At 39.2% G+C, this 24,818-nt stretch overlaps 1 protein-coding gene across 5 annotated transcripts in view; it reads right to left on the bottom strand.

Moving 5' to 3' along the window:
- The window catches only part of DPYD (dihydropyrimidine dehydrogenase), a 369,002-nt gene extending 344,305 nt beyond the window's left edge, over positions 1–24,697 (bottom strand). For 2 of the 5 annotated variants that reach the window (XM_075508301.1, XM_075508306.1), the window contains exons 1-2: positions 24,585–24,697; positions 3,202–3,312 (exon numbers count right to left, since the gene is read on the bottom strand). In XM_075508301.1, coding sequence (XP_075364416.1) covers positions 3,202–3,312; positions 24,585–24,623 — 150 coding nt within the window. In that variant the 5' untranslated portion in view covers positions 24,624–24,697. Of the gene's footprint in view, positions 1–3,201; positions 3,313–3,991; positions 4,051–24,584 lie in introns of all 5 variants that reach the window. The other 3 variants (XM_075508302.1, XM_075508304.1, XM_075508303.1) reach the window with 2 other exon arrangements.
- Positions 24,698–24,818: the final 121 nt, after the last annotated feature.

Genomic DNA, 24,818 nt, shown 5'->3' with positions numbered 1-24,818 from the left:
AGCTATAAATCATTTTTACAGCAAAATTTGGTTGCTAACACAGTAAATAAACAATAGCACTCATTGAAAGCATAATTGAACCTTCCTTTAAGAGAATGCTTTTCCAATGTTGAGGAAAGATATTGACACTCAGTTTCCACTTCAGAACTCATTTAATGGGCAACTCAAAGTGTCTCAGAGCAGGCTAGGAGTTAAAATTTTACTTGTGTAATTATTCTGAGGAAATATGTAAGTCTGCCATCTGGAAGTGTATTAGACATTACAAAGTCACTGTGTGCATGCCTCAGCAGATGCAGCTTTTGTTCAGAGTTTTGAGGGCTGTTAATTTAATTAGTTTTGTATTTTCATACTCCTACCTTCCCTCCAACAGCAATTCTGCAAAGGCAGCATCAGTACAGCTTTAAAAGAATCCAAAGCTAAAAGCCAAATTCAGATTTTAAGGAAATGCAAACAAACTTCCTATGGACGTCAAATAGAACTTGACCTGTTCATTAGCAGGCCTAAACATTACTGCTAATGGCTTTTTAGACCATAACAGAAAATTGTGCTCAATGTGCCCTTTCATATATTAGCTTTCTTATTTTAAGAAGGTTAGGAAAGGATTCTATCATTTTGTTTTCTTTGTTTATTAAAACCACTCAACAACAATGATCTGGAGAATGTAAAAAATCTCTCATTTTTTCCTAATGCCTGTTATGTAATGGGATACCAGACAAATGTTTAGGTTTGATTTTTTTAGTTTTGTAGGGCTTTTTCTGCCAGAATAGTAAGCTGTGTGGTAAATCTTGCACAGTAAAAGTAAGCTACATATTTCCGAGTAAAGAAAAGTTTGACAGTTCAAAAAACTAGGGCCATTACTGGCCTAAAAATAAGGACTACCCCTTTACAGTTTCTCCAAGAATTTTACATTTCTTATCATGACTTGCAAACTAAATAAGGTAACATTTCTACCAAATAATTCATAATATGCAGTATAAGAACTACCTGTGATGAAGGCGTGTACGTGTACAGATATACCTATTTGCTTATCTCTAACCTTTAACCCTGTAAGTTGCAACACATGAGCAGATCTCTGCCAGTGCAGGGTCCTAACAACTCCACGGATCTCCATGCAGTAATGCAGAACTATAAAACCAAGTTGTGTATTAGATTGTAAACCTATGCCAAAACATCATCCTGCAATATCAGACAACATTCAGAATTTCTTTCATATGAAAATCCAGCCAAGGCAGGCAAGCTAGCAACGAACCTGAAATTGGTGCTGTTTGCACAGCCCAAGAAACTCAGGCCTTGGGGATCCAAGAACATTTGAGACACCATGAGGTACGTACGCACAGCTAAGAGCAGGAACACGGGAAGAGAGACAATTTCGAGAAAGCTATGCACTTTCACAGTTAACAGCAAAGCCTTCAAATATCAAACATTTTATGAACAAACTGAATACAAAAATCAAACAAGGCTGATAGGGGGGGAAAGCTCAGAGATAACCAAGAGTGATCTTAAAGTCTAGAAGCTTTAGAAAATGTGTGCTAACACACCCATTAGGAAGATATATATATGTATGCTATAGTTTGAGCTTTAACTAACTAGGATAATTTACATTGGAACAGCTAATCAGGTTACTACACAGATACCTAGCTGCCCTACTGCATGGATGCCTGAGCTTCCTAACAAACAGTTTCTGAAAACAGAGGAGCTTACAGTCTGGTATTGATTAGGTCACCTGAAAACATAACAATGTAAACCGCAGCTGTCCAGGAGCTGCTTGCTGAGCAGCTCAACTATCTGTGCAGCAGGAACAGACAGTTGTGGGCAAAAAGTGCATGAGACATCTCAAAACAATCATCCCTGTTCACAAACAGACGCTTTTCATGTATGTTAGTTGCCAGTTATTATAACATTATCTAAGCCAATAGATAAAATAAGAAAATAGGAATATTAGCTATAGTAAGAGAGAGATTCTTATAACCAATGCTACAAAACAGGAAACTATACTAGAGTATGGCTGAAATGCTAAGGATACCCTAGGTTGCTCCTCCCAGTAAATACTTGTTGGTCATACTGGATTTCATAATTTTGAGGAACTGAGGAACTTTGTGGGGTTTTTGTTTTGGATTGTGTTTTGTTGGTTGTTGTTGTTGTTGTTGTTTTTTTAATAATAAACAAATATCAACTATCAAACCTGAATTTTCCTCCTTAGTGGGAGAAGATGTTTTGTTAACATTATGAAAAGACACCATAACATCGTACCCATAAGGGAAATAGTTTGCAAATGAAGAAGTAGTACTCTACCTAAGAGACTTCTGAATTTAGAGGATTATCTAAGAGAATCTGTAGGAAGACAGTAAAAACACTACAAACCTTCTAATCAGATGAGAGATCAAAGAGACAACAAAGTCTGATAGGATTAGTCAATATCACACTGAGACTAGAAATCTAAATACCTAGAGAGAAAAAGATGATATCTAATGGCAGAAATACTGATGAATACAGACAGTTTATAATGAAAAAACATTTATTCTAAAGCCACCTATTTCCTGAAAAATACAATGCACAAAATTTAAAATCGAGAGCCATGTTTTAATCTGAGCTTTATGCATTTATATATAACCTATATACATATGGTCATGTACATATAGTACATATATAGGTAGCTCTCTATATACTTACATATATATATAAAAATAGGTACATACAATGGGTTCCCCTATTTCTGTACTGAAATAAAATTACCTTTAAAAGTCTCAGAAAGGATAGTGAAGTGCTGCTCTACCCAGCGTTGCTCTTGGAAAACAGAAAGAAAAGGAGCAAGTGGGCAGCAGCCGCGCAGGGTACAGAAGAGGCAGCTGACGCTGACTACCCAGGGAGAGCAAGTGGCTCTGCGAGGCTCGGGAGGTGGTAAGCCAGCTGTGACACACTTGATACTTGAGATGGATCAGACTCCATAACAAAAGGGGGAAAAGTTGCTTTAGTAACAAAGACTTACTAAATCACCAAAAAGGAAAAAGGTATGGCATGCACTCGGTTCTGAAAAGTAAATACCTGATCACAAAGTAACTTTGTATCTACAGGACAGAACTAGGAGCCAAATTTGGCTACTGAACAACACAGGAAACTCAAATTTTAATTTCTCACACAACTGAGATTTCAGCCTCAATGATTTATTGCGTGTTCCAGATGCAATAATAGACATGCACTTACTGAACAGCTTTTGTCAGAATTCCTTTTCCATTGCTTCTTGACTTGTTTCTTTGCTGCAGTTGAATGAAGAGTTGCATGAGTCTGGTTTTGGGGATTTAAAGCCAGAATGTTCTGTAGAAAGAGAACAGAAAATATTAAAACATAGATAAAATTTCCAAAAAAGTTCAAAGCCTCTTAAATCACACCTCACACACTTATTTACAGTGCTATGCAAAACCAAAATACAATTACTCACTATTATAGCCCAACTTCACAGGAATTTGTTTAGATTTGCATTGTCCACGCCACTTAAATTTTGAATATTTAAAGACACTTCTAGGACTGCTAGAAAACAGAATTATATTTAGTGGCCATGATAATGGTTTCCATTCCCGGATGTTTGTTACCTACAGCATATAGAAACACGTAATTCTTGCTTCATTAGTGCACTCAAAGTAACACTTGTAAAGCAAAACAAGCATTACGATTTTAAAGGATCTGGGTTATTTCTGGATATTTCATCATTTCACTATAAATTACAACTCACCCTTCACAGGAACCTGCTTGTACACCCAGTGAGCTGATGAGTTAACTTCATTTCTCTTACAATGCTTTTATTTGCAAGGACACAAACAAATGTTGGGAATATAGCTGTACTTCTAAGTGACAGTGCTGGTTTGACAACACAGGCAGAATGAAGTTTGTAATATCTTTCATTATACCAGTGTAACTCAAAAAATTACATCAGCTTTTTGGAACCCAAGCTCTTTTTCAAATCAGGCAAATTACAGGTTTCTGTGGCAAAACTGACCTCATTTAATTCAAGGGGTGAGTGTGAACAGCGTGCAAGCAACAGATCCAGACTCAGATCTGTGATGGAGAATCAAAAGAGCCATATTGTTGGTTTTAACTCCTGGAATTGGTTTTGTAAGTTTTCCTTTAAAAACACCCTGACTTTAGCACTATACTTCTCCACTGTGGTGAATAGGCTGTGCTTAGTCTGTTACTATATGTCAAAGATGTGTGAGACTGACTTACAGAAATGGAGACTGAACATGATGAGTATGATGAGGTTATGAATATTATATCAGGATGCTTCCTTATTTTAAAAGTCTGCTTGAGTGGGTGATAATGATGAAAAAGTAATCTGTTGCATTAAGATTTTATTGTGTTGATGTTTATGGGGACTTTTTTTTTTAAATGCAAAGGGGTCACTTTCTAATCAACTATCTAACGCTTACTGTGGACTGATCAGTAATCCGTTTTTCCCGCAAAACGGAAATCTCACCTACTTGAAAACTCTACCTGCAAATAACAACATAGCCCAATACAGTAACTCTCAGCTTGCCTGAAGCACAAAGAGACAAAGAAGTGGGTTACAACATTCAAAAAGGTATAGACTATTTAGCAGCCTACATGCTGTTGACTTTCAGGAAGAGTTAGAGGGTGTAATTAGATGTGCCTCTCCAATTCCAGCAGCAAAGACTTTGCTCCATTTCTGGGTGTTCCCCAGCTGAGTACCTCAGGCAAGATGTGGCAACCGAATGCATTCAGTGGTGGTTTATGCTAATTGATTTCATTCTTAATTAAAACAGAGAAGGGACATTCACATAAGGGATGTTACTTACAGTATCTCAGTTGCTACTTTAATTTCTCAAGATGATCAAACTCAACTGTCGGAGCACATCTGACTCATTGGTGATAGGCGGTTGAGTGCCCAAATCACCCAAACCAGGCCGTAGGTCCTGAATCACACATACACTTTAGCAAAATTTTGCCTACTCTCTTTTGTAATTGCTCAATGCAGTACTCTTGGCCATGAATATTATAATTATTTTAGCAAACGGAAATGAATTGCAAATTTCTAGTAATAAACTGTAACAGATGTACTCCACTGGGTACAGCACCAGTTGGTTTAAAACGTGGAACAAATGGTGGGGCAAGCCAAGGACGGAAGAATCCCCATATGTTTGCTCCTGTTGGAATTCTGCAGCAGGAGCATGGCTCCATGCGCAACAGTTGCAGAAATCCAAAAGGACTACGTAGCGCAGCATGTCCCAGAATTAAATCTGAAATAAAACTGGCACAGAATATATTAAATCACACATACAATACAAAAAACGCTTATATTCCCACTACCTAAATAATATACTATCTACCTAAATCTTGGATTGCTGACCAAGGTGGCTGTTCTAGCTAGAGGTCCCTGGTGTTTAAGAACCGCTCAGAAGTTAACTGTCTAAATGGGAAAGTAATGTAAATGCTTTTGGGTCTGTTAAACTGTCAGAAAGGAAAATTAGTGAGGGTGTTTTCTTCCTATTCATTTCAGTTCCCTGGTTGGTTTTCTGCAGCTTATGGCTAGTCACACATTTAGTAAATTTAACAAACAAATTCAGGAACCTCAGCCAGTAAGTGGAAAATTACTGAGAAGAAAGTTCTAGAGGGAGTGTTGCAACTAACACTTAATGTATTCACCCAGCTAAATAAAAATAAACCACCGTGGACATGCAAGAAAGGAAACCCGAGACCTCCAATCTCTCAAACAGGCTGGCCATCTGACCAGGGGCAGAGATCATTGGTGAGGAGAATTATTTGCGCATCTGTGATCTTGCTTGTCCCGATCCCATGCTTATTCTGCCACATAAATTCTCATTCTTGCCAGATGAGCTGTTGTTTGATCTCTCCAGATGTTGAAAGGGCAAGACTCAAGTTCCCCAATGGAGGATGTGGGTACATAATACATCACTTTTCAGAGTACTATGAACTTTGGATTTCACATTAAGATGCTATTTGTAGAGTAATGGGGAACCCATGAATTATATATTGTGTTCTACATAAATGGCCACATTTATTTCATTAAAAATAAAGTAGGTATAAGTCCATCATCATTAATGGCTACAAATCAGAATATAATGCTGCTGTATTTTTGTAGAAATCTATTTAGGTACTATGTTGATGGAGAAAGAAATAGGGCTATGAGTAAGTACATAGAAGTAAATTCAGCCCATGTTGAGTACATCCTTGTGGCACAGCCACAGAACATGCATAGTAGAGTTAAGCTTGCAACTTTGCATAACGCTGATGATTATGGGCACCACCAAAGTATTATACTTTCTTTCATTATTTCCATAGATTAATTTGAAGATTTCACTTTGGAAAGAAAGCCAAGTGGTCTGTCTCTACAGAACACAACTCAATATATGTTGCAGATGACTCCCTCAAATACGACTACCTTAAGGAACTCCTTTAATAATAACCCATGACAATGATTTCTTTTATGTCTTTTAAAAGACAAAGATTATTATAAGCTAAAAAATATTAAAGAATGGTTTAATTCCCTAATACATCCTCTTCTAGAAGGGAACATATTCATTATGACTAATATGTATTGATTTAGGTTGCAAGTATCCTAAAATGCTATAAACTATGTAATGTACATTGAGAATGACTAGCATGTATGTGATAGCTAGTTTTTAAATTTTGAGAATTTACTGATAAATGGTTATGTTGATCTGTGCCAACACAGTAACATAGCTTCTGAGAATAAACTTGCCATAAGCTATTCATTAGATGTTTATTGCTTAGCTTCTACTTTAAAGGCTATGATTAAGAAGTCTACACAAAAAAATACTAGCTCTAATCTTCACTATCATCTATTAATGAAAAGGCTGTAAAAGTTTTAAAACAGCATGTTATATTACAGTGAGTAATTTATCAAGAATTTGAATTAATATTACTCCAAAATAAGTGATTTCAAGAGAGTCAGTTGGGATAAGACACATTCTGCAGTTGGGAGTCCTGTTTCTGATACAGCATTTTCGGGTAAATCAAGACAGGTTTGGCACATGCTCTGTGATGATCCAACATAAATTTCTGATATAGAAATTTCATTTCATTAAAAGCATCACACCCATTTTATTCCCATCTCATAAAGCCACCCTTTTCGCTGAAATCATAAGAAGCTACTGCAATTAAATCTGATTTTTAATTAAATGCATATTCAGCAAAATAAAATATAAAGTTATGGAAGCACTATGCTTATTAGGAACACTCCAACACCAATTGGGGCGGGGGGGGCGGGGCAGAGAGGGAATGGTGTTAAGAAAAAAAGTACAATTTACATCATAGGTGGGACTGCAGTAACTTCAAGGCAGTCGTCAAAAAGTCCTGCTAGTCTAGCATTGTCTTTGTAAAATATATGACATTATCCAAATTTTGAAAGCTTTTCTTTAAAGCATTGGGCTTTGAAGTCTTCAGCTTTTTTCTTCTTTCTTTTTTTTTTTTTTCCTCCAAAGTAACAACCTTAGCAAGGTGTCCTCATTATGTGGACCTTATCTCTCATTTGAAACAGGAAATTTGGTAAAAATTCAATATTTAAGATTACTTTGCTTCTGGAAGAACTCTTACTGAAACCAATGAGTTGCATCAAGAGTATTTAGTCCTTAGTAATCCTGATTTTTGTTACTGGTAATTCAAAGCCAGAATAAGGATCAGAAAATCCTTCCTTTGGGCTCTGTCACAGGTTGCGGTATTAAAACTGTATAAGCTTCTTAATAAGACAAAGTAATAATTTGCTCTTTTCATGGATTCTGTCCACTTTCTCTAGCTTGTTGGGGAAGTTTCTTATGAACAGCCCCAAAACACCTGCTGAAGTTCACCACAGATCAATACGCATACAGATGCAATGAAGCTGCTGAAAATGCAACTGTTCACATGCAGACTATGATTATGGGCATAAAATGTGGTCCCATGTGTCATTCACTTTGTTTCAGCATACAGCATATTTAACATAGCCCAGCCCCTACAATACACAGGTTATATTCTGTTTTACTCCAGTTGCTTCACAGAGCATCCTCAGCTAAAGTCTTTTATATATCTCAATTAAAATTCAGGAGTAGGTTAGGCATGCTAGGGAATGCATGTGGAGAGCAATTTAACCCACCCCATTCCATTAATCTACCCAATTTCCTTAAAAAGAGTTGTAATCTCCCTCACAGCAAGTAACATTAAATGTATTGCAAGATACATATGTTCACCAAGTGGAACATAATGAGAAGGTATTTATTTTTTCTAAGAGTAATGAGCATACTAAACAATTAATTTCAAAGCTATGCTATTGTTAATTCACTGACAGAAACAAGTACCTGGGGTTTTTCCCCTGATATTTTCTAGTATATCTGAACATGAAATTAATTTTATTAGTGTTAGTCAGTCAAAGACCAAAGAACTCAAGCTAGAAGTATTTGTTTTCATGAGATTAGATGACCCAGAATAATGAGTATTGTTTAAAAATCATGTCAGTTAAGAAAAAGATGACTAAAGCATGAACTCTTTCTATTAATATCTTATTTGAATTGCCTAGTTCACATTTTACTTCTCACTTTGCTCTCATTTTACTCTGCCTTTTGGAAGTCTGCATGAAGCACTAACAGTTAGATGCAGCATTTCAAACACTGTGTGAAGTCCCTAACTATTACAAGTGGAAGTTTCATTATCAAATGAGCAAGAGCAAGTTCTAGTCCTAGAAGAGTTCGTAACACTAGACGATAAACAAGATTTCAGAAAATAAGTATCCATGGTGTCATGTCTTCCAGTAGCTAGCTCTATGTTATTTTTCATTATTGAAAGAATAAGGGGAAATGTTGTGAATTTCTCCCTCATGCTTATGTATGATAGAATATCTCATAAATTGATACTTGTGTCAAATGTGTATTTCCTTACTGAAGATCTGAACTGATGAGAATCTTTACAAACAATTTATATAAGCTGGCTGATAATACATCTTAGAAATTCATCCAAAAATTTCAAAAAGGAGGAAAGACTGTGCTTTCACAGTGGTTCAGGCCTGGTTTAACTGTGAGGCGACGAAGGCCAGAGAAAGCTAGATGAAATGTGAAATGACCACAGATGTCAGGGGAATAATGTGGTCAGCCTTTGAAGAACCCAATTCTAGAAGCAGAAAGGATCCCAGACAGCATGAGACTCAGAAGGGAAACCCCCAAAGGATTATTTTTGTATATTACCAGCTATGTTTTCTGTTACTGAGACAAACGGCTGCATGTGTGAGCAAAGTCACAAGCTGACTGCGAACCCATTTATATTACAGTGTATCATAGTGTGACAAGCTGCAACCCTCTCATCTCTCTCAACAAGGATAAACTCTCCAGGTGACCCTCTGTGTCCATGCCCAAGAACCAGCAATTTACATCACTATGGTATCTTCAAACCAGAGTCCTCAAGGTCCAGAGAGCTGGAAGATGGGGCTCCACTTCTGTGGAGAGACAGCCAGCCTGTGACTAGGAAACATGCCAGAAGAGCAGCAGTGCTGCAGCCTCCTGTGAGACAGGGGCCGAGAAGCCGACAGGCTCAAGGGACTGGGGCCTGACCTGAATCCTGGTGCATATACGGGTGCGGGGGAGGAGGGGGCCTCAAACACACCTGGGAAAAGACTCAACTTTTAATCACAAGACTTATTTCTTCTCTGAGCCACACAAGCTCAGAGTCTCAAAAAAGAGCAAGAACTTGAAGGCCAATGGATGATCTTGTGGTAAGCATGTTCTAGCTGTGCACCGACAGGTCACTGCCTTTAGCACAGCACTTAAGCACTACACCTTCATCTTCACATTTCCACCTACTTTAGATTTCCCCATAAGACAGACTGCTTCTAAATCAAAACAAACACTGGCTTCTTGCGCTCCTTACACAGCCTCTAATATTTAGTGAGAGTAAGACTATTCTTTATGCTGTAATAATATCATAGCATACCGGTATCCTAGAGGTGTAGTCCTAGATCCATTACTAGATGCTTAGAAAGTAAGGTTTCCAAAACAGATTTACCACTACAGATTTTCATGATCCTCAGATTTCTCTGCAGTATGTAAATACTGTCTCTTAAGAAAATGAGCAGTTTTCTAAATAACTCCCACAAAAGTCAGGAAAGTCTTAGTTATGAATACATCTATATTAACAAAACCGTGGTATAGCTCACACACTTTCCGTTACATGAGCAAAGTTAATGCATTACAGATTAACAAAGTAGCAAAATTACACAACCCTAAACATGGTTTACCTAATTTTGTTGATACGTTAACTTTCAGATTAAGAGCTTGATTTTCCTACCTCAGCAATGCATTTATGCCAGGTATTACTGTAAATTCTAGAAGGTTTATTAAAATAGAAAACAAAAAGTGTTACTTGCTTCCCATAGATACCAACCACTACTCTCTACTGGAAGAGCTCTGGGTGGTAAATTACGCTGCTGGAAACTCTGCATGCTACCTCCTCGACACAACTGATCTCTGCAGAAGCGTTTTGACCCTCACAGGGAAAACTAAAGTGAATACTCACCCTCCGTGCTTAACTTTAAGCATCCAAGTAGTAACCCAGCATTCAGTGAATTATTCACACATTTAACACAAGCACGTACACGTTAAAAGCCCCACAGATTAAAGCAGGCTCAAACTCCACCATACCATAAGATGAAGTTCTCAGATCTGAGGCTTCTCCAGGAACACCCTACTCTGTGATAAGATCACATTTTCACACTATAAACAATACACTACATCAAAAGCTATTAGGGTTAAGCTAGCAAATTCAGAGAAGGCATAGCTGAGCACAGCTCTCGTGGATTTACTCAAAGTATTCATTTTGTTGACTAAAATATTATTGAATTTACAGCCTTTAAAAATAGAAGGGTTTAAAATTTGGTGCAGCTATCCTTCTACATCTACACTTAACATTTTAATACATTTTCTCTCTAACTGGACAGTCTTTAATCATCCATCCAATTGGCTAAGTGCAAAAAAAACAGAGCAATTCATTTCACAGCCTTGATTCTCAGCTTCATGACTGCTGTTACTTTAAAAGTAAGCACATGCATGGTCTCCACAGTCTGTGAAACCCACTACACTCAAAGTTACCTTTTTCAACTTCCTAATAAAAGTATCTTCCTTCTTTACAAATCAAAACTTAAAGCTTCAGAAAATATTTGCATCACAGGTATAACAGAAGGTTTTTGTTTCCTCACTATAATATTTATCTATGCCTGGATCGCTTGCACATCAAATTGCTCTGTTACATGAGGAATACCAAGTAACATTTGTAACTGTTGACTCATATGAAGAGTCATTTAATGAATATCTCACAGCAAAAAGGATCATTATCATACACATACATTTACATCTCACTTCTATTTTTCTGCAAGAAGACAAACAGATTGAAAGAGAAAGCAAGCTCAGTTGCCTTTGGAAATAAACTTAGTGCCAAAACCAAAAATAGGCCGTTGTATCCCCATAATTGAACCTCTCAATTGAACCCTCAATTGCAGGTGTTTGCTTAACCAAAACCCAAACTTGCATTAGAGACATGTCAGTTAATGAAAAGTGAATGCTCTACTGACTTCTGATTATAGGAGAGAAATTAGCATTAAAAGTTATTACTGCTTTAAGTTTAATCATTGGCAAAATCAGCGGAACTAATTTTAGCTGAGCAAAGCAATGTTCTGAAAACTTTGTTAAAAGGTGATTTTCAAAGTCCAACAAACGAACCTGAAATGCGAGGATGAGAGTGACAATATACGTCCAAAAGATCTAGTACATTCAGTGCTTGAAACACATACGAACATTTGTATTTGTTCCAAGAACGTGCCAACTATGTATCAGTACTGACTTTCTAAATCTGTTGCAACATCAAGAAGCAACAAGTAACCTTACCTACGTGCAACTAATGCGCAAACTTCTACAAAAATTTCAGTAGCAACTGTTTAATACAATGGTAAAATACAAAACTGACAATGGAACTACTGATTTTCTAGTAACTTTGTGTATACATGAGAGCATCCTAATCAAAAAGGAAAAAAAAAATCAGCACGTAGAAGGAAAATGGAAGTGTGAAAGATTTGTTAATTATATACTATAAACAGTAAGGGTTTGATGTGTGAAGTTACATATTAAAATATTATCAAATGTCTGATAATTGAAAAAATAACACAGCCAATTTTCAAGCAATAAAATTTAACAGCCCATGCAAGTAAGGCAAGAGGAAACTGTTGCCAATTTCTCCTTTTCCTTTTAACATGTCATTGTCTCCTTTTGCAGAAGCTCACAGTGATCCTATGTTGACACCTTTAAGCAAAGAGATGTGACATTCCGGAAATACATAGGGCATCACATGCTTTATAGATGACAATGGAACATATATCGATATTGGGGAATACAAAGCAATTCCTTGGAGTACTTCACTCTTACTCAACAATTTTGATTTTTAAATCATTGATGTTAAATACTCCTGAACGTCTGGGCCAGAGGAAGAGGTGATACTCTTAAAAAAATAGGATAATCAGATTAAGCTGCCCAATCTAAAAACATGCCAGCAAACATTTGGATTCTGATCTATCATACTTTGTCACATGCTTACACAGAAAACTTATTTTTAAAATACTTTATAAAGGGTCTTGTATGTAGTAGTATTATTTTCCAACTCTTTTACTTATTAAGACAAATCGCATTTCTGCTATGAGACCTCCGAACAGCGAACAATTACAATTTTTATCATTTGTAAGGGTTTCTAAAAATACAGTTAAGTAGTTCTCTTATAAACATACTGTAATGATTCTAAAGCCTTGGATTTCAGCTGCAGAAAGATTTAAGTATTGGACTTTTGCAAAAACAAAACTCCTATCTTGCTGACAGGTCAAAGCTCTTCCCTACACTACAAGATACAAGACCACAAACCTATCATTCAATTAGGATGGAAATATTAACAAACACATGTCTCGGATCAGCATCCCTTTGTTTGTGGTTTGGTATGAGCAGGAGCAAATACTGCAGAGTAACAGGAACAGCTGTAACAGAAGTAACATTATTTAGTACACTAGAAACGATGCAAAGGAAAAGTACCCAGGTAACTGTTGTAGAAGTGCTTTAGCTATCTTCCTGCTCTTCTTCACCTGACAGCTTCAGAAACATGCCAGAAGAACCAACAATTCAATTGGTCTTTACCTCCTTCAGCTTGACTTTAGGTCAGCTCTTCTTTTAGCTATTGTTTGCTCTTTTGCATAATAGTCTAATGGTTACTGGAGTCACCCTGGGAAGAGACCTCCATCCCCATGTTCCTGCCTTCCACTGACCAGGATGGATGGCAAACCTGGATGAAGTTGAGCTGATTAGCTGTTCGGCTAAGATTACAAAAGCAAATCAGAGAGCAAATATGACAAGAACACTGCTCCAGCACTAAAAGAGTTTTGACCCAACTCTCAAGCACTTATATATTTTTCATTAAGGGCTCATTGATTAAGTGCATAGAGAACAGTACGCTGGGAGTTAAAAATGAGCTAACTTTGCTTTTGTGCTAAATACTTCTTGGGGCTCCTAAATCAATTCATCTTATCTCCTCACCTGGTGCCAAAGTTTGGCAGCATGCAAGCTACTCTGCTTTACTTCAGAACAAATATTCTACAGTCTTCTGAAAACTATTTCTTATCATATCCTAACAAAGAGGAACTGGCCCTTCAGCAGTCAATGGTATGGGTTACTGCTGACATTTTACTCAGACTGTAGGTTTTTTGAGAATAGATACTATTTTCATTTTTTCTGTTCTGTATTCATTTCATTTCTGCATTTTATCACCAGCGTTCCAGAACAGCTTCTGTTGTGGTTATCTTGTTTGATTTTTTTTTCCTCCCAACTCTTTTGTCACTCTCTCACTTCCATCTGTTTTGAAGAGCTACGTATAAGCTTACTAAAATCTTTAAAATGTTGCTTTTTCAATTGGAACTGAAAAAAGGGCAATATCAAACACAGCTTTAAAATGGAAGCAGAGTGAGTCTGGGAACCACCCCTAATCTCCCATCTCGTGTTCCTGTCATTAGCACACATATGCACCCACACACAAGTGTGTGAGTGAATTTGCACAAGCTTACTGTGTCCCTTAGATTCTGAAGACTGCCGAGATTAACAGGGAGGGAGGTATACCTCTAACACTGATGAACAAATTTGTTAAGGCTGAAATCAGATCTTGTATCCACCTGTAGTTATATTCCAAAATATTACACTACACATGATACTTTGCGCACAAATCCTCACACCAATTACTGATAACATTCCTTAAGAGCTAGTACGTAGACCTAAAATGACACACCAAGAAGGACAGCGGGCTTTAATTTCATCAGTACTAAATCAAAGCCAGTTCTGGTACTCATTCCCATTTTTGCCCTGAGCAGTAAGTGACGGAGTACTTCTTCAATAATGATTTAATTTACAATTAGAGTTTTCCTAAATGTGATGGCTACACCCTATCTCACAAGCCTCATTTTTAACCTTAACATGTGACATAATATGAAAACTGCTGACACAAATAATTGACTGCTTTATTATAAATAAGAATACTTAAAATTATTTTTAAAATGGCTCATAAATCCACATTAAGTCTACTTTATTGATTTCAGAAAAGTTCATTTTATTTCCATAGCAATATTCCATGATCTGAGCACTTAAGAAAAAAAATCACTTTCCTCAGTTTTAACTGTCATTGAAATATCCTTCATTTCAAAGATATCAAGAAATTATCACTATTCATTTTCAATACAAAGCCTCTTACATTTCAGCTGTCATTTTCAAAAAATCATACTGAAAATAGTGTTTCTAAGCAGAGTTCAGTTGCAGTGTAATAAGTAATAATTTCATCAATTAGCAGTATTCAGCATCCACTGAGAGTTCTCTCACTATTATTTTATTCATAGAGTCCTTTGTGGAAGTAGCATACTAAAAAGATCCATTTATCCTTCAAGGTTTTTCATAAATGTGTCATACATCTTAGAAAACAATTGGTTATTATTCTCGCTCAATCTAAATAACTATAATAACTTCCAGGTGTAAAACCTCTTTTTATACTTCCAATCTTCTTTACTCACATTATGGGTCTACATTTTTAATAACCTATTCTAACACTTCTACCTACTTTCACATATGCATTCTGGAGTTTTGCATGGATGCTAGACATGCCTGGATGGGAGGGTAGTCAGCTTATTGTTAAGAGCAGAATAGAATTGGGTTTCATAGAATGCCCTTCACAATCAAGGCAAAAACAAGCATTTTATAATGAGCTAGATGCTAGTATAGATGCTAACAGTTCAATGGCTGTAAAGGAAAATGCTGTGATTGTTAAATTCAGCAATAGCTTGCTTGCAGCACCCATTTTATTTCTCCCTCCCTCTATATCCCTCCACATATTTATCACTCCATTTCTCCTCGCCCAAAAGGACATGTCCTACCTTCTGTCCTTTCGTCTCAAGACTGCAAAGGGCTCCCTTCAAAGTACAATATTATCATTCCTTAATCAACTAACAGAGATGCGATTAGGCAGTATGAAGACCTCTCTCAAGGCTGGGTAGACAGCCCTGTGCAGAGCATACAGCACAACCAAACATCCCCGTCTCAGGAAACAGTAGCCCAAATTTCAGTGATGCACCTCCTATGCAGCAAGCCTGCTTCATTCTTTCTAAGTTGGTCAAATGTTTTGTTGACCGAGAAAACCCTGGCCAGGCAGTTCATTCCAATGGAAGTTTCGATTTAAATAAGGCCTCTCAGAGCACAGCTAACAAAATCACAACAAAGAACCACGGAAAGTGCAGCAATATATTAATAAACAAACTAGGTACCACAACAACCTATCTGAAAATGGCACAGAGTCCAATCTCCATAATAAATATAAACCTAATGACATTGCTCATATGGCTAATACTTGAAAGAAGAGCATCATTAGGAAGAAGAGATTAACTAGCATCAAACTTTCAAAGCAGCTTTCAATTTTTCCACCTCATTTCTACATTCTCAAAGTGGTGTGCACAGGTACATCTATTAAAAAAACTGCATACACCGGCAAGACGTGTAAATCAGACAGTTCGGCTGCCTGGACACTTCTCTCTTTAATTACATATATAATTGTTTTTGAACCTGAAATTAAAATGTCAGAATGCACCATGATTGCCTTTAACTGATGACTACCATCCCATCTAAATGGAAATATTTAGATTCAACACCTAGATATTTTTTTAATTAGCTTTCAAATGAAGTCACAGGCAAGCATGTCTGCCTTCTCCCATTTGCACTGTTGGTGTCAGGTTGAACTGGAAAGGCCAACCATTTCAATGAACTAAAATAAACGTAATTTTAAGGTCAAGTCACTTGTAACACTTCAGGCAGCAAATGTCATACTGAAAATAAAATTGAACCTTGGCTTAAGCAGAGATGAAAGGTTTGGCATTTCAAGGACTTCATTGTGTTTATCACTTTAAATTTACAAATAAAACACCAGCATCACATATATTAATATTTATCATACTAATAAAGCTTTCTAAAACCATATGTATAAATACTGGAAGCATTTTTAAAAACAAAATACTTTTATAGGTGAGCTTACCCTAATTTCAAATGGTGACGTCTCTGCAAGACCTAAAAACACTCAAAATTCCACACTGGCTTAGTGAGGCATCTCTGACCGTGGTAACAGACCAGATGTTTCATAAGAAGGTCTAAGTATTTTGACAGAGGGCAGAATTGAAATTGCCCAACTCAGTCCACAGCACAAGAAAACAAGGATGTTGAAAAAGTGGGTTATTTCGTTTGTTCCGAGACTACACATCAAAGGTATGGATGTATTTCTCCCCATCCCCAGCCTGAACAGCGTGACCCAAGTACTGGCCATCTAAGGTTGACATTCTAGGGCTATCGGACGGAGTAAGTCACCTCCCACCATTCACAACGCACGCTAATACACTGACATCTGAGGAATTAAAACATCTCATGGCTTTGACTAAGGCCTACCACTGTTTAATGTGGAACCTCCATCTACCCTAAACCCTTCACAAATACACTTATGGGTTTTATATAGACATCCCACTCATCCAGATGATGCATTTCCAAAGGGAATAAACCCCTCTTCTGTTGTAAGGCCATTAGGGAAGGTTACGCAGTGATTTCCGAGCTGTCTCAGGGACAGAGTACATATCAGAATTGCTTCACAAAGAGATTCTTGCATTCTTCCTGCTTGCAAGGAAAACTGGATCCCTCTGGTGTAAATCTGGGCTGGTATTTCTACTACACTTTAACTGGGTAATAGCTTATGAATTGGATAATATTAAGAAAAAACTCCTATACATATCTTGATCTAAACAGTCCCCAAATGTACTTGCTTTGCATTTCATCCTCTGTCTTCTAATTTTTGTTGTTGCTGTTGGTTTTTTTCTAATGATATTTAAAGAAGCTTGCCCACTTAAATCCTATGTTCTTTGCCATCTGCAACAACAAAATTCAGGTATTTCTTATAGTTGTAAGAGTCTATGAGCAGAAAAGGAATTTAAAGTTAAACTTAAGACCCAGTCTGAATCACCTGTTATTTCATAAAAGAATACACCTGTCCAATTTGAAAGCAAAATGTTCTTGTTTCTAATAAGCATTATTATAAAAAGAAAAACAGAGAATTTAGTTCATTTCCTCCACTTACTTCTTTACCTGCTTTCTTCCCCAGTCCCAATCTTCCCCATAGCCCCTGGATATATCTGATTTTTTTTATATTTATATTTTGAATTATGGCATTGCATTTGAACTGTATACAGACCAAGACGACAAAATGCCCACCAAGATCTGTGTAGCCGATCTCTGCTGGCACATTTCACAAACTGATGCTCTGCACATGTAAAGATGCAGAGACTTACGCCGTGCTGATCTGCAAGAATTCTGCCCTTAGTATACAAATGACAGCAAATGAAAATGAAAAGACTTTGAATACCATGCCCACACAAACGCCACCCTCTGAGCTTCTGATAAGACATTTATGGCCAAAGGTTTCCTAATCCCAAATGTTTGATTTCTTTGCCAAATCACATACTTGCCGAAGTCAAGGCACAAATCCTGCTCTTCTCAAAGGCGATGGCACAGGGCAGGGAGCAGAGTGTGTAACACTGTACTGATGAAATAAAAAAAAGGAATAGAAATCATATGCTAATAAGAGGAGGGAGGTTGCCAGGCAACCAGGGAGGGAGAGAAAGCAGTTTTTGATTTGAACTCTGTGCTGTCAAAGGGTTAGCATAGCCAGAACAAACAGGACACATTCAATCCAGCTTGTCTGCAGCCACCAGGAATTTCAGCTTTTCTCAACATTTTAAGTAGAAGTGTGTTCCCAACTCAGTGCCAGCTATGTTTGTGCTCCCTGGGTCATTTTACTGACACTGGCAAAATGGCATAGGATAGGATAGACAGTAGATTTTTAAAAAGCCTCCATTTGAAAAGCAGCAGTGTGTGTGCCTTTGGGTAGCACAAACTGCACTGGCTTGTAGGATGGAGATGCTGTGCAACCTTGGGTCCAAGCAAATCCCAGCCACACCTCTCTCAGCTGCACTGAAAACTGGGCAAGTTCTGCCCTGCTGCTAAAACCACACCCCTTCAAATGCCTCTCAAAAGACTGCCCTGCACCACTGCACTCTTGTCACATCTGATGGGCAAAATCCTGCCTTATGGATCTCGGCTTCCCATATCAACATGTAGTTTTACTTTCTTAAAAGATGTAACACTAAGCAGAGGAAAGAATAAAATGCAAGTCCAATCTGCAACATAAAAGCATCATTAAATCCATTTATGTAACAAAAAAGAAAATTAATTTCAGTTCCTTGTTTTCAGAGTTGTTAACTGCAGTGACAACCATCGTAAGTCTCATAACGGCCTGCATTTCTCATAAGTCCCAGCCGTGAGAAAAGGTAGGAGTAGCAGGTCTTATTTTAAAGACCTTCTTACAAAAAGAGTAAAAAATTAAAAATGTGGAAAAAATTGGACATTGCATTCATGAGTAACATTAAAACTCAAAAGGTCGAAGGAAAATGAAAAGCACAAGAGTCAATTTTTTTTTTCCCCCCAATATCATTATTTTGGAGAACTTGACTGAATTTCAGTGCTACAATTTAGCAGGCTATCAGCAGTGGAGGCAAGACCGTACATAACTCTTTGAGCATCAACAGGATTTGCATATACAACATGAAAAGATAACATGTTTCATGAACTTCATACTTTCCTTCCTACTTGCCAGACCAGGTTTTAACCTGATGAGTAAATCATATTGTTCAATTATCTAAGATAGACATGATAACTGTGGTCTTATAATGTTCCATGAGGTCTTGGTAATCATGCTATAATTGCTGTTCCACTCAGCTAAGAGTTTCCTACAATAAAAAGACTAAAACAATGAAAAAGCTTGAGAAATTCATTAAACAAAAATAGCTAAACAGGAAGTTTTGTTTCCTCACTGATTGCTCATCAAATGACCCTAGAAAGACACAGCCATCAATCTGGATCAGCCATCTGATTACGGCAGGCTATAAAGCAATAACTTAAAAAAATTCTACGTATTAAAGCTTCGTTATGGAACTTCAAACAACTAGCAGGTATCTACCACAGAGAGAGACACTGTAATAATTGGGGCTTTTTAAAATAAAAGTTTAGCCTGGATCAAAGAAAGCTAGCTTCAGCTATTTATTCACATAACCTTTGCTTGGCAGTTCTGCGAGCCATGCTGACTCGTAGGATTCCCTGTTATATTGCTGGAGGTTTCCTATGTTTTTACACTATTCTTTATTTTTCAATCCTTGCCCTGCTTCTCCCTTTAGAGGACATCAAGCTTAGCTCTCAGATGTACCTTCAAAGCATCACCTTTGCTACCTGCAGCCTTTCACTGTTCTAGTCCATTTGTATTGGGAGAAGAATAAACCTGACAAGCAAAACTTGCTTACCTTGCTGTCATAGCCCATGCTTTGTAGCACCTGCTAAGTTTATATCCCAGGGAAAGAAGAACCATCACTGCTATCAAACCTGCTACTTTAAGCACTATGGAAACTGCAGGTTGTACAATAAAGCTGAGGCTTGAGGCTTAGGGGCATTTCCCAGGTGCCCCTTGCATGCAGCAGGGAGCGTGGCACAAGAAGTCCTGTTCCCCCACCTACCCAACCCTGGAACCAGCTGCAGCCCTTGAGTTCAGGTGTGCTGACTGCATCATTGGTGAGCTGCTCAAACAGGCTGTAACCTCATTCCACCTTCATTAGCAGCCTTCAGAGAGCAGTGTATATGTTGCTGCTGAAGAAACTCAAAACCAACACACACATGCACTGAGGAACTCTTGGAGCCTCCTGTGTCCTCACTAAGGTCAGCACCCAATGGGCACAGTCTGGCCCTTAAAAAACACTCCTCTTCACCCTGAAGTTAATGTGGTTTGTAAAGCTTTTGTCCACAATAGGCAACAGCAACTTATTTATACCTATGGATTACACCACCACAGAAATAAGAGTACCGTGCACAAGAAGCACAGCAAATGTTAGTTTCCTAACGTAACACCAAATAAAGCTACATGGATGAATTTTATAATAACTTTTCAAACAAAAAGATGTGATTTAAGAGCCATCTATACTTTCCAAAGCTAAATTAAGAGAAAGTTTGACACAGTTACAGTGACAATGTTCATTATATTATATGTGAAAGCACCACAAATTTACCCTGGTAATTGTCAGACAATTCCCAGACTGCTATTTCAGAACATGGGTCTAGCCCTTCACACCTTTCCTTTTATTCTCACAAATCAAGCATCAGTGCTGGCATCTGGAAACAGCTGTGACAGCATGCTAGATACCCAGCTGCTGGCCCAGCAAGGAATTGCCCATTCATCAACACCCAACTCCCCTTTAAACACATGCAATAGATGATTCAGAGGAAAGGTTAGATCTGTGAAATGCCAACATACTCTCTACCTACTGTAAGAACAACAATGCTGTTTCATACTAAGGTATGTTGGGGCGGGTGGATATTAATTTACTGTCAATGTTTTAGGTTTGTGACAACTGTGTGCCAAAGCACCTCTGCTCTGCTGAGAAGAAGCCCTTACCAAGGAAGGCTGGGAGTCCTACTTTCACCAGCTGTAGACTGGATGGCAAAGAGCTAGAAAGCATCCACTACCCAAACATCACCGAATGAGGTGACTAGAGGGACTGCAGAAAAAGACTGGAACGCAGTCGGGAAAACACAGCATGCAGAGGACAATATTAAGTAATGTCATTCAAGGTTGTGTCAACCTGCATGAACTCAAGAAACTGAGTTAAGATTCTACTCAGCACTCCACAGTTTTACCATTCATTAATTTCTGAGTACTCGATCTGACAACTTTAATTCTTTAAAGAACCCTGATGTTTCCAACAGATACAATCATGTATGGTTTACACACAATGATAGTAAGGAATCAGCTAAAAAGAAAAAAAGGGAAGGCAAAAAAAGGAAGACTTTCTTTCCCAGAGTATCACTGGGAAAGGTATGTATGAAGCCTGTAAACGCTATCTGGAGTTTGAGTGTACATTTGACATACAGTTTCACCTTACAAGTTAGAAAGGGAATGCTGTCCTCATACTGTAAATTTCAAAATTTCTTACAAAGATCTAGAGATGCAATAAATAAAAAGCCAAGACAAGTCCTTGCACCATACATCCAAGTTAGGTACTTTCACCCATAGCTATTTTGGAATGGGCTTTCTTTCCTTTTGCTTAGAGTTTCTGCACCCAAGGGATATTCTCAGCACATTCTGATAGATTTCACCAGATTCCACCTCCCTCTCAAAAAAAAATTAAAAAAAAGCAGCATTTGGGTTTTGTGGGGTTAGCAGTTGTTTGGGGTTTTGTTTGGTTTGGTCTTGGGGTTTGTTTTGGTTTGGTTTTTTAACACTAACATTTTTTGGAGAAGACCCTATATTTTAATCACTACACACCTAGTCTTCCACAATTTGGAAAGCAGACTTTTAGAACAAGATTACCTATGTAATTTCTTCATCTGCTTTAGTTAGACCAGAAGATTTCAGAGACAGGATGCCCAGGAGCTAAAGCTGCTGGCTAAGCCAACCAAGGGGGATGAGATTCTTCAGGGACAGCTTCCTGGAATTTTTATTTTATTAAATAACTTGGAAAATTGGCTGTGATTTTACCTACTTCTAGCACAGATTCTTGGCTCCTCTTTAACCAGTGACATCAGTCTTTTTATCCGGCCTTAACTATCTAAATAAATGATAAAGTAGTACCAAGACTCCAAAGGTCATGTTTAATATTTTAATTATATGAACTATGTAGTGTGAGATACTAACCATGGAGATAAGTTTAATGAAGTCATTCGTTCGGTTTTTATACTGTAGCCCAGAAAGTGGCCAAAACATTCAAGTTGTGCTGCCAGTGCTCATGTTGATAGACTTCTCCACTCATCAACCACATTTCTGAGAATATTTATCTACAATGACATAGGCTTACCTAACATGCTCTTTCCCTCCTTCAAAGAAAAAGATAAAATACAGTTTTATTGAAAATACAGTACTTTTTTTCCCAAAAAAAAAAAAGTCCCATGCAGGGGAAAAAAAAGAACAACAACAAAAATACCCAGAGAGCTGCAATTAAACTACCAGTAATTATTGATATATTCATCTGGGAGACAAATCATACAGTGACTAAATTTATTCAAACAGATGGGGAAAGGACAATACATTTGGTTAGAAGTAGACTGCCTTGATTTCCTTGCTAATTTAAATGAGTGCTGAAAACAAAAACACAGGAAGATACTGACCAAAGTTTCTATTTTCAACCTGAGAGTAAAGCAAACACTAGTCTTTTTCAAAATCCATCAGTTAGTCTTCTAAATCATGTAGTGGTACATACTATTACCAACACATGATCCTACAATAAGATATTGTTCTTTGAATCCGAGTCGCACATATCTAGAAATGCAAAACAATGTAATCCCAGAAATATTTTGCATTAAAAAAATTGAGGAAAGCACTCAAAAACCTGTACTGCTAAAATCAAACTTTTGTAATAGAAAAATGAACTTCAACACTTGAAGAAAAATCCCAGATTGGCTGCTCTGAAAACACTGAGCTGGTAAAAGACAGACAGTTCTGATTTCATACCACAGTGCCTCCCTAACTGCCAGGAAGACTTCTACAATAGTTCATTTTTCCCATTCTTTCCATGTTTCAGTTTTATCAGAGTATCTGTAAGAGCATTTCTGGACATTAGTCATGGTTTGAGCAGCAGCTCAGTTAGGAAATAGACTGGACACAAAAACCCAGTATCAGAATTGATGATAAAATTCAGTCACAACTGACCTAGAGTGTATTCAAGCTGCTGCTGTACACGTTTATGTATTATGGCTGGGCCCTCAATGAGCTGCAATAGCCCACCCTAAACCTAGTATTTTAACCTAATATTTTAAACTTCAAGGCATATCACAGCAAAAAGTTGTGTCAGGCTAGAACATGACTGTCAAACTACAAGTTGGTTTATCATCACTTTGTTTTTATTAGACTCTCCAAAAGAGCTGAAGCTTACAGCCACGTGCAAAGTCCTGTGAAGGGTGGGGGAAAGGTACCTTGAGTCCCAACCATGCAACCTGGCTAACAGCAGCAGGAGTTCACTGCATATTACACTGCACTAGCCTTGGTCCCACTCCACCTCACCTCCACCTTGCACTGGCGCACATCCGGACCCTACTTCCAAGCTCCCAGCCCGACCTGTGGCAAGGAACGTCACGCAAAAACGTAAAGTGCCACAGGTACTGGAAGCCACTTAGCTATTCCTGCCATCCTGCTCAGCATTCCATGCAACTGTTTTACTTCCACGAGACACAGTGCGGTACGTCAGCTCAGCTTGGCCCATTGCGGGACAGTGAGGAACTGAGGGCCCGCACACCTCCGAAAGCAGCCGCAGGCAGCTGCAGACCACTGAGGCCAAGGCCGTGCGGCACTGCGAGAGGGCCCGGCCTGGCAGCTTGAGGCCCGTGAGGCCGCCCAGGGCCTCCTCAGGCCACTGCCCCCGAGCAGCCCTGACCCGCAGGAACTCTGCCGGAGCCGGAAGGGAAGCCTCACCGCGGGAGACGGGGCTCGCCCAGACCCAGCCCTCGACTTCGCCGGCGGGGAGTGACAGGAGGCGGTGAGAAGGGGAGGCGCCGGGCGCCGCCCCCTCACACCCCTCGGCCGCGCGGCGGCCCCGCTCACCTGGGCGAGGGAGGGGAACGCGGGGCGAGCGCCGGAGCGGTGCCTCAGCCCGCCGCCGTCGCCCCGGCGGCCACCCCCGACGAGGGCTACGGCTGCCCGGGCGGCAGGCCAGCCCCCGGGGCCGGGGCTGGCTCTGCCCGGCACTGCCGGGGCTGCCCGCGGCCGGCTCCGCGGCGGGGCGGCACGGCGGAGCGAGGCCCCGGACGCCGCTGGCGGGCAGCGGTAACAGCGGCGGGGCACTTCCTAACGCAGCCAAACTTTGCTGGGCGCTCCCGGCCCGGGCGCCGCCGCCGGGCAGAGCCCCCTCCCCTCTAGCGACAGCCGCACGTCCCGGCAGGGCGAGTGGGTACCTCAATGTCCACCGGGTCCCGGCTCAGCACACGAGCCATGGTGTCCGCACCGCCACCGCCTTCCCCCGGCTCCCCGCAGTCCCAGAGTGGAGCGGAGCGGAGCGCGGGAGGAGGCGGAGCCGCCAGCCCGGACAGCAACGCCCAAGTGGGCGGGCGCCCCCCGCGCCGGGCCGGGGCCAGGGCCGCCCCGCCGGGCAGAGCCGCGCCGGGTCAGGGGCGGCCCGGCGGCGTGAG

This window comes from Mycteria americana, chromosome 7 (genome assembly GCF_035582795.1).
Source record: "Mycteria americana isolate JAX WOST 10 ecotype Jacksonville Zoo and Gardens chromosome 7, USCA_MyAme_1.0, whole genome shotgun sequence".
Taxonomy (NCBI): Eukaryota; Metazoa; Chordata; class Aves; order Ciconiiformes; family Ciconiidae; genus Mycteria; species Mycteria americana.
This window is presented reverse-complemented; position numbering and strand designations above follow the sequence as displayed.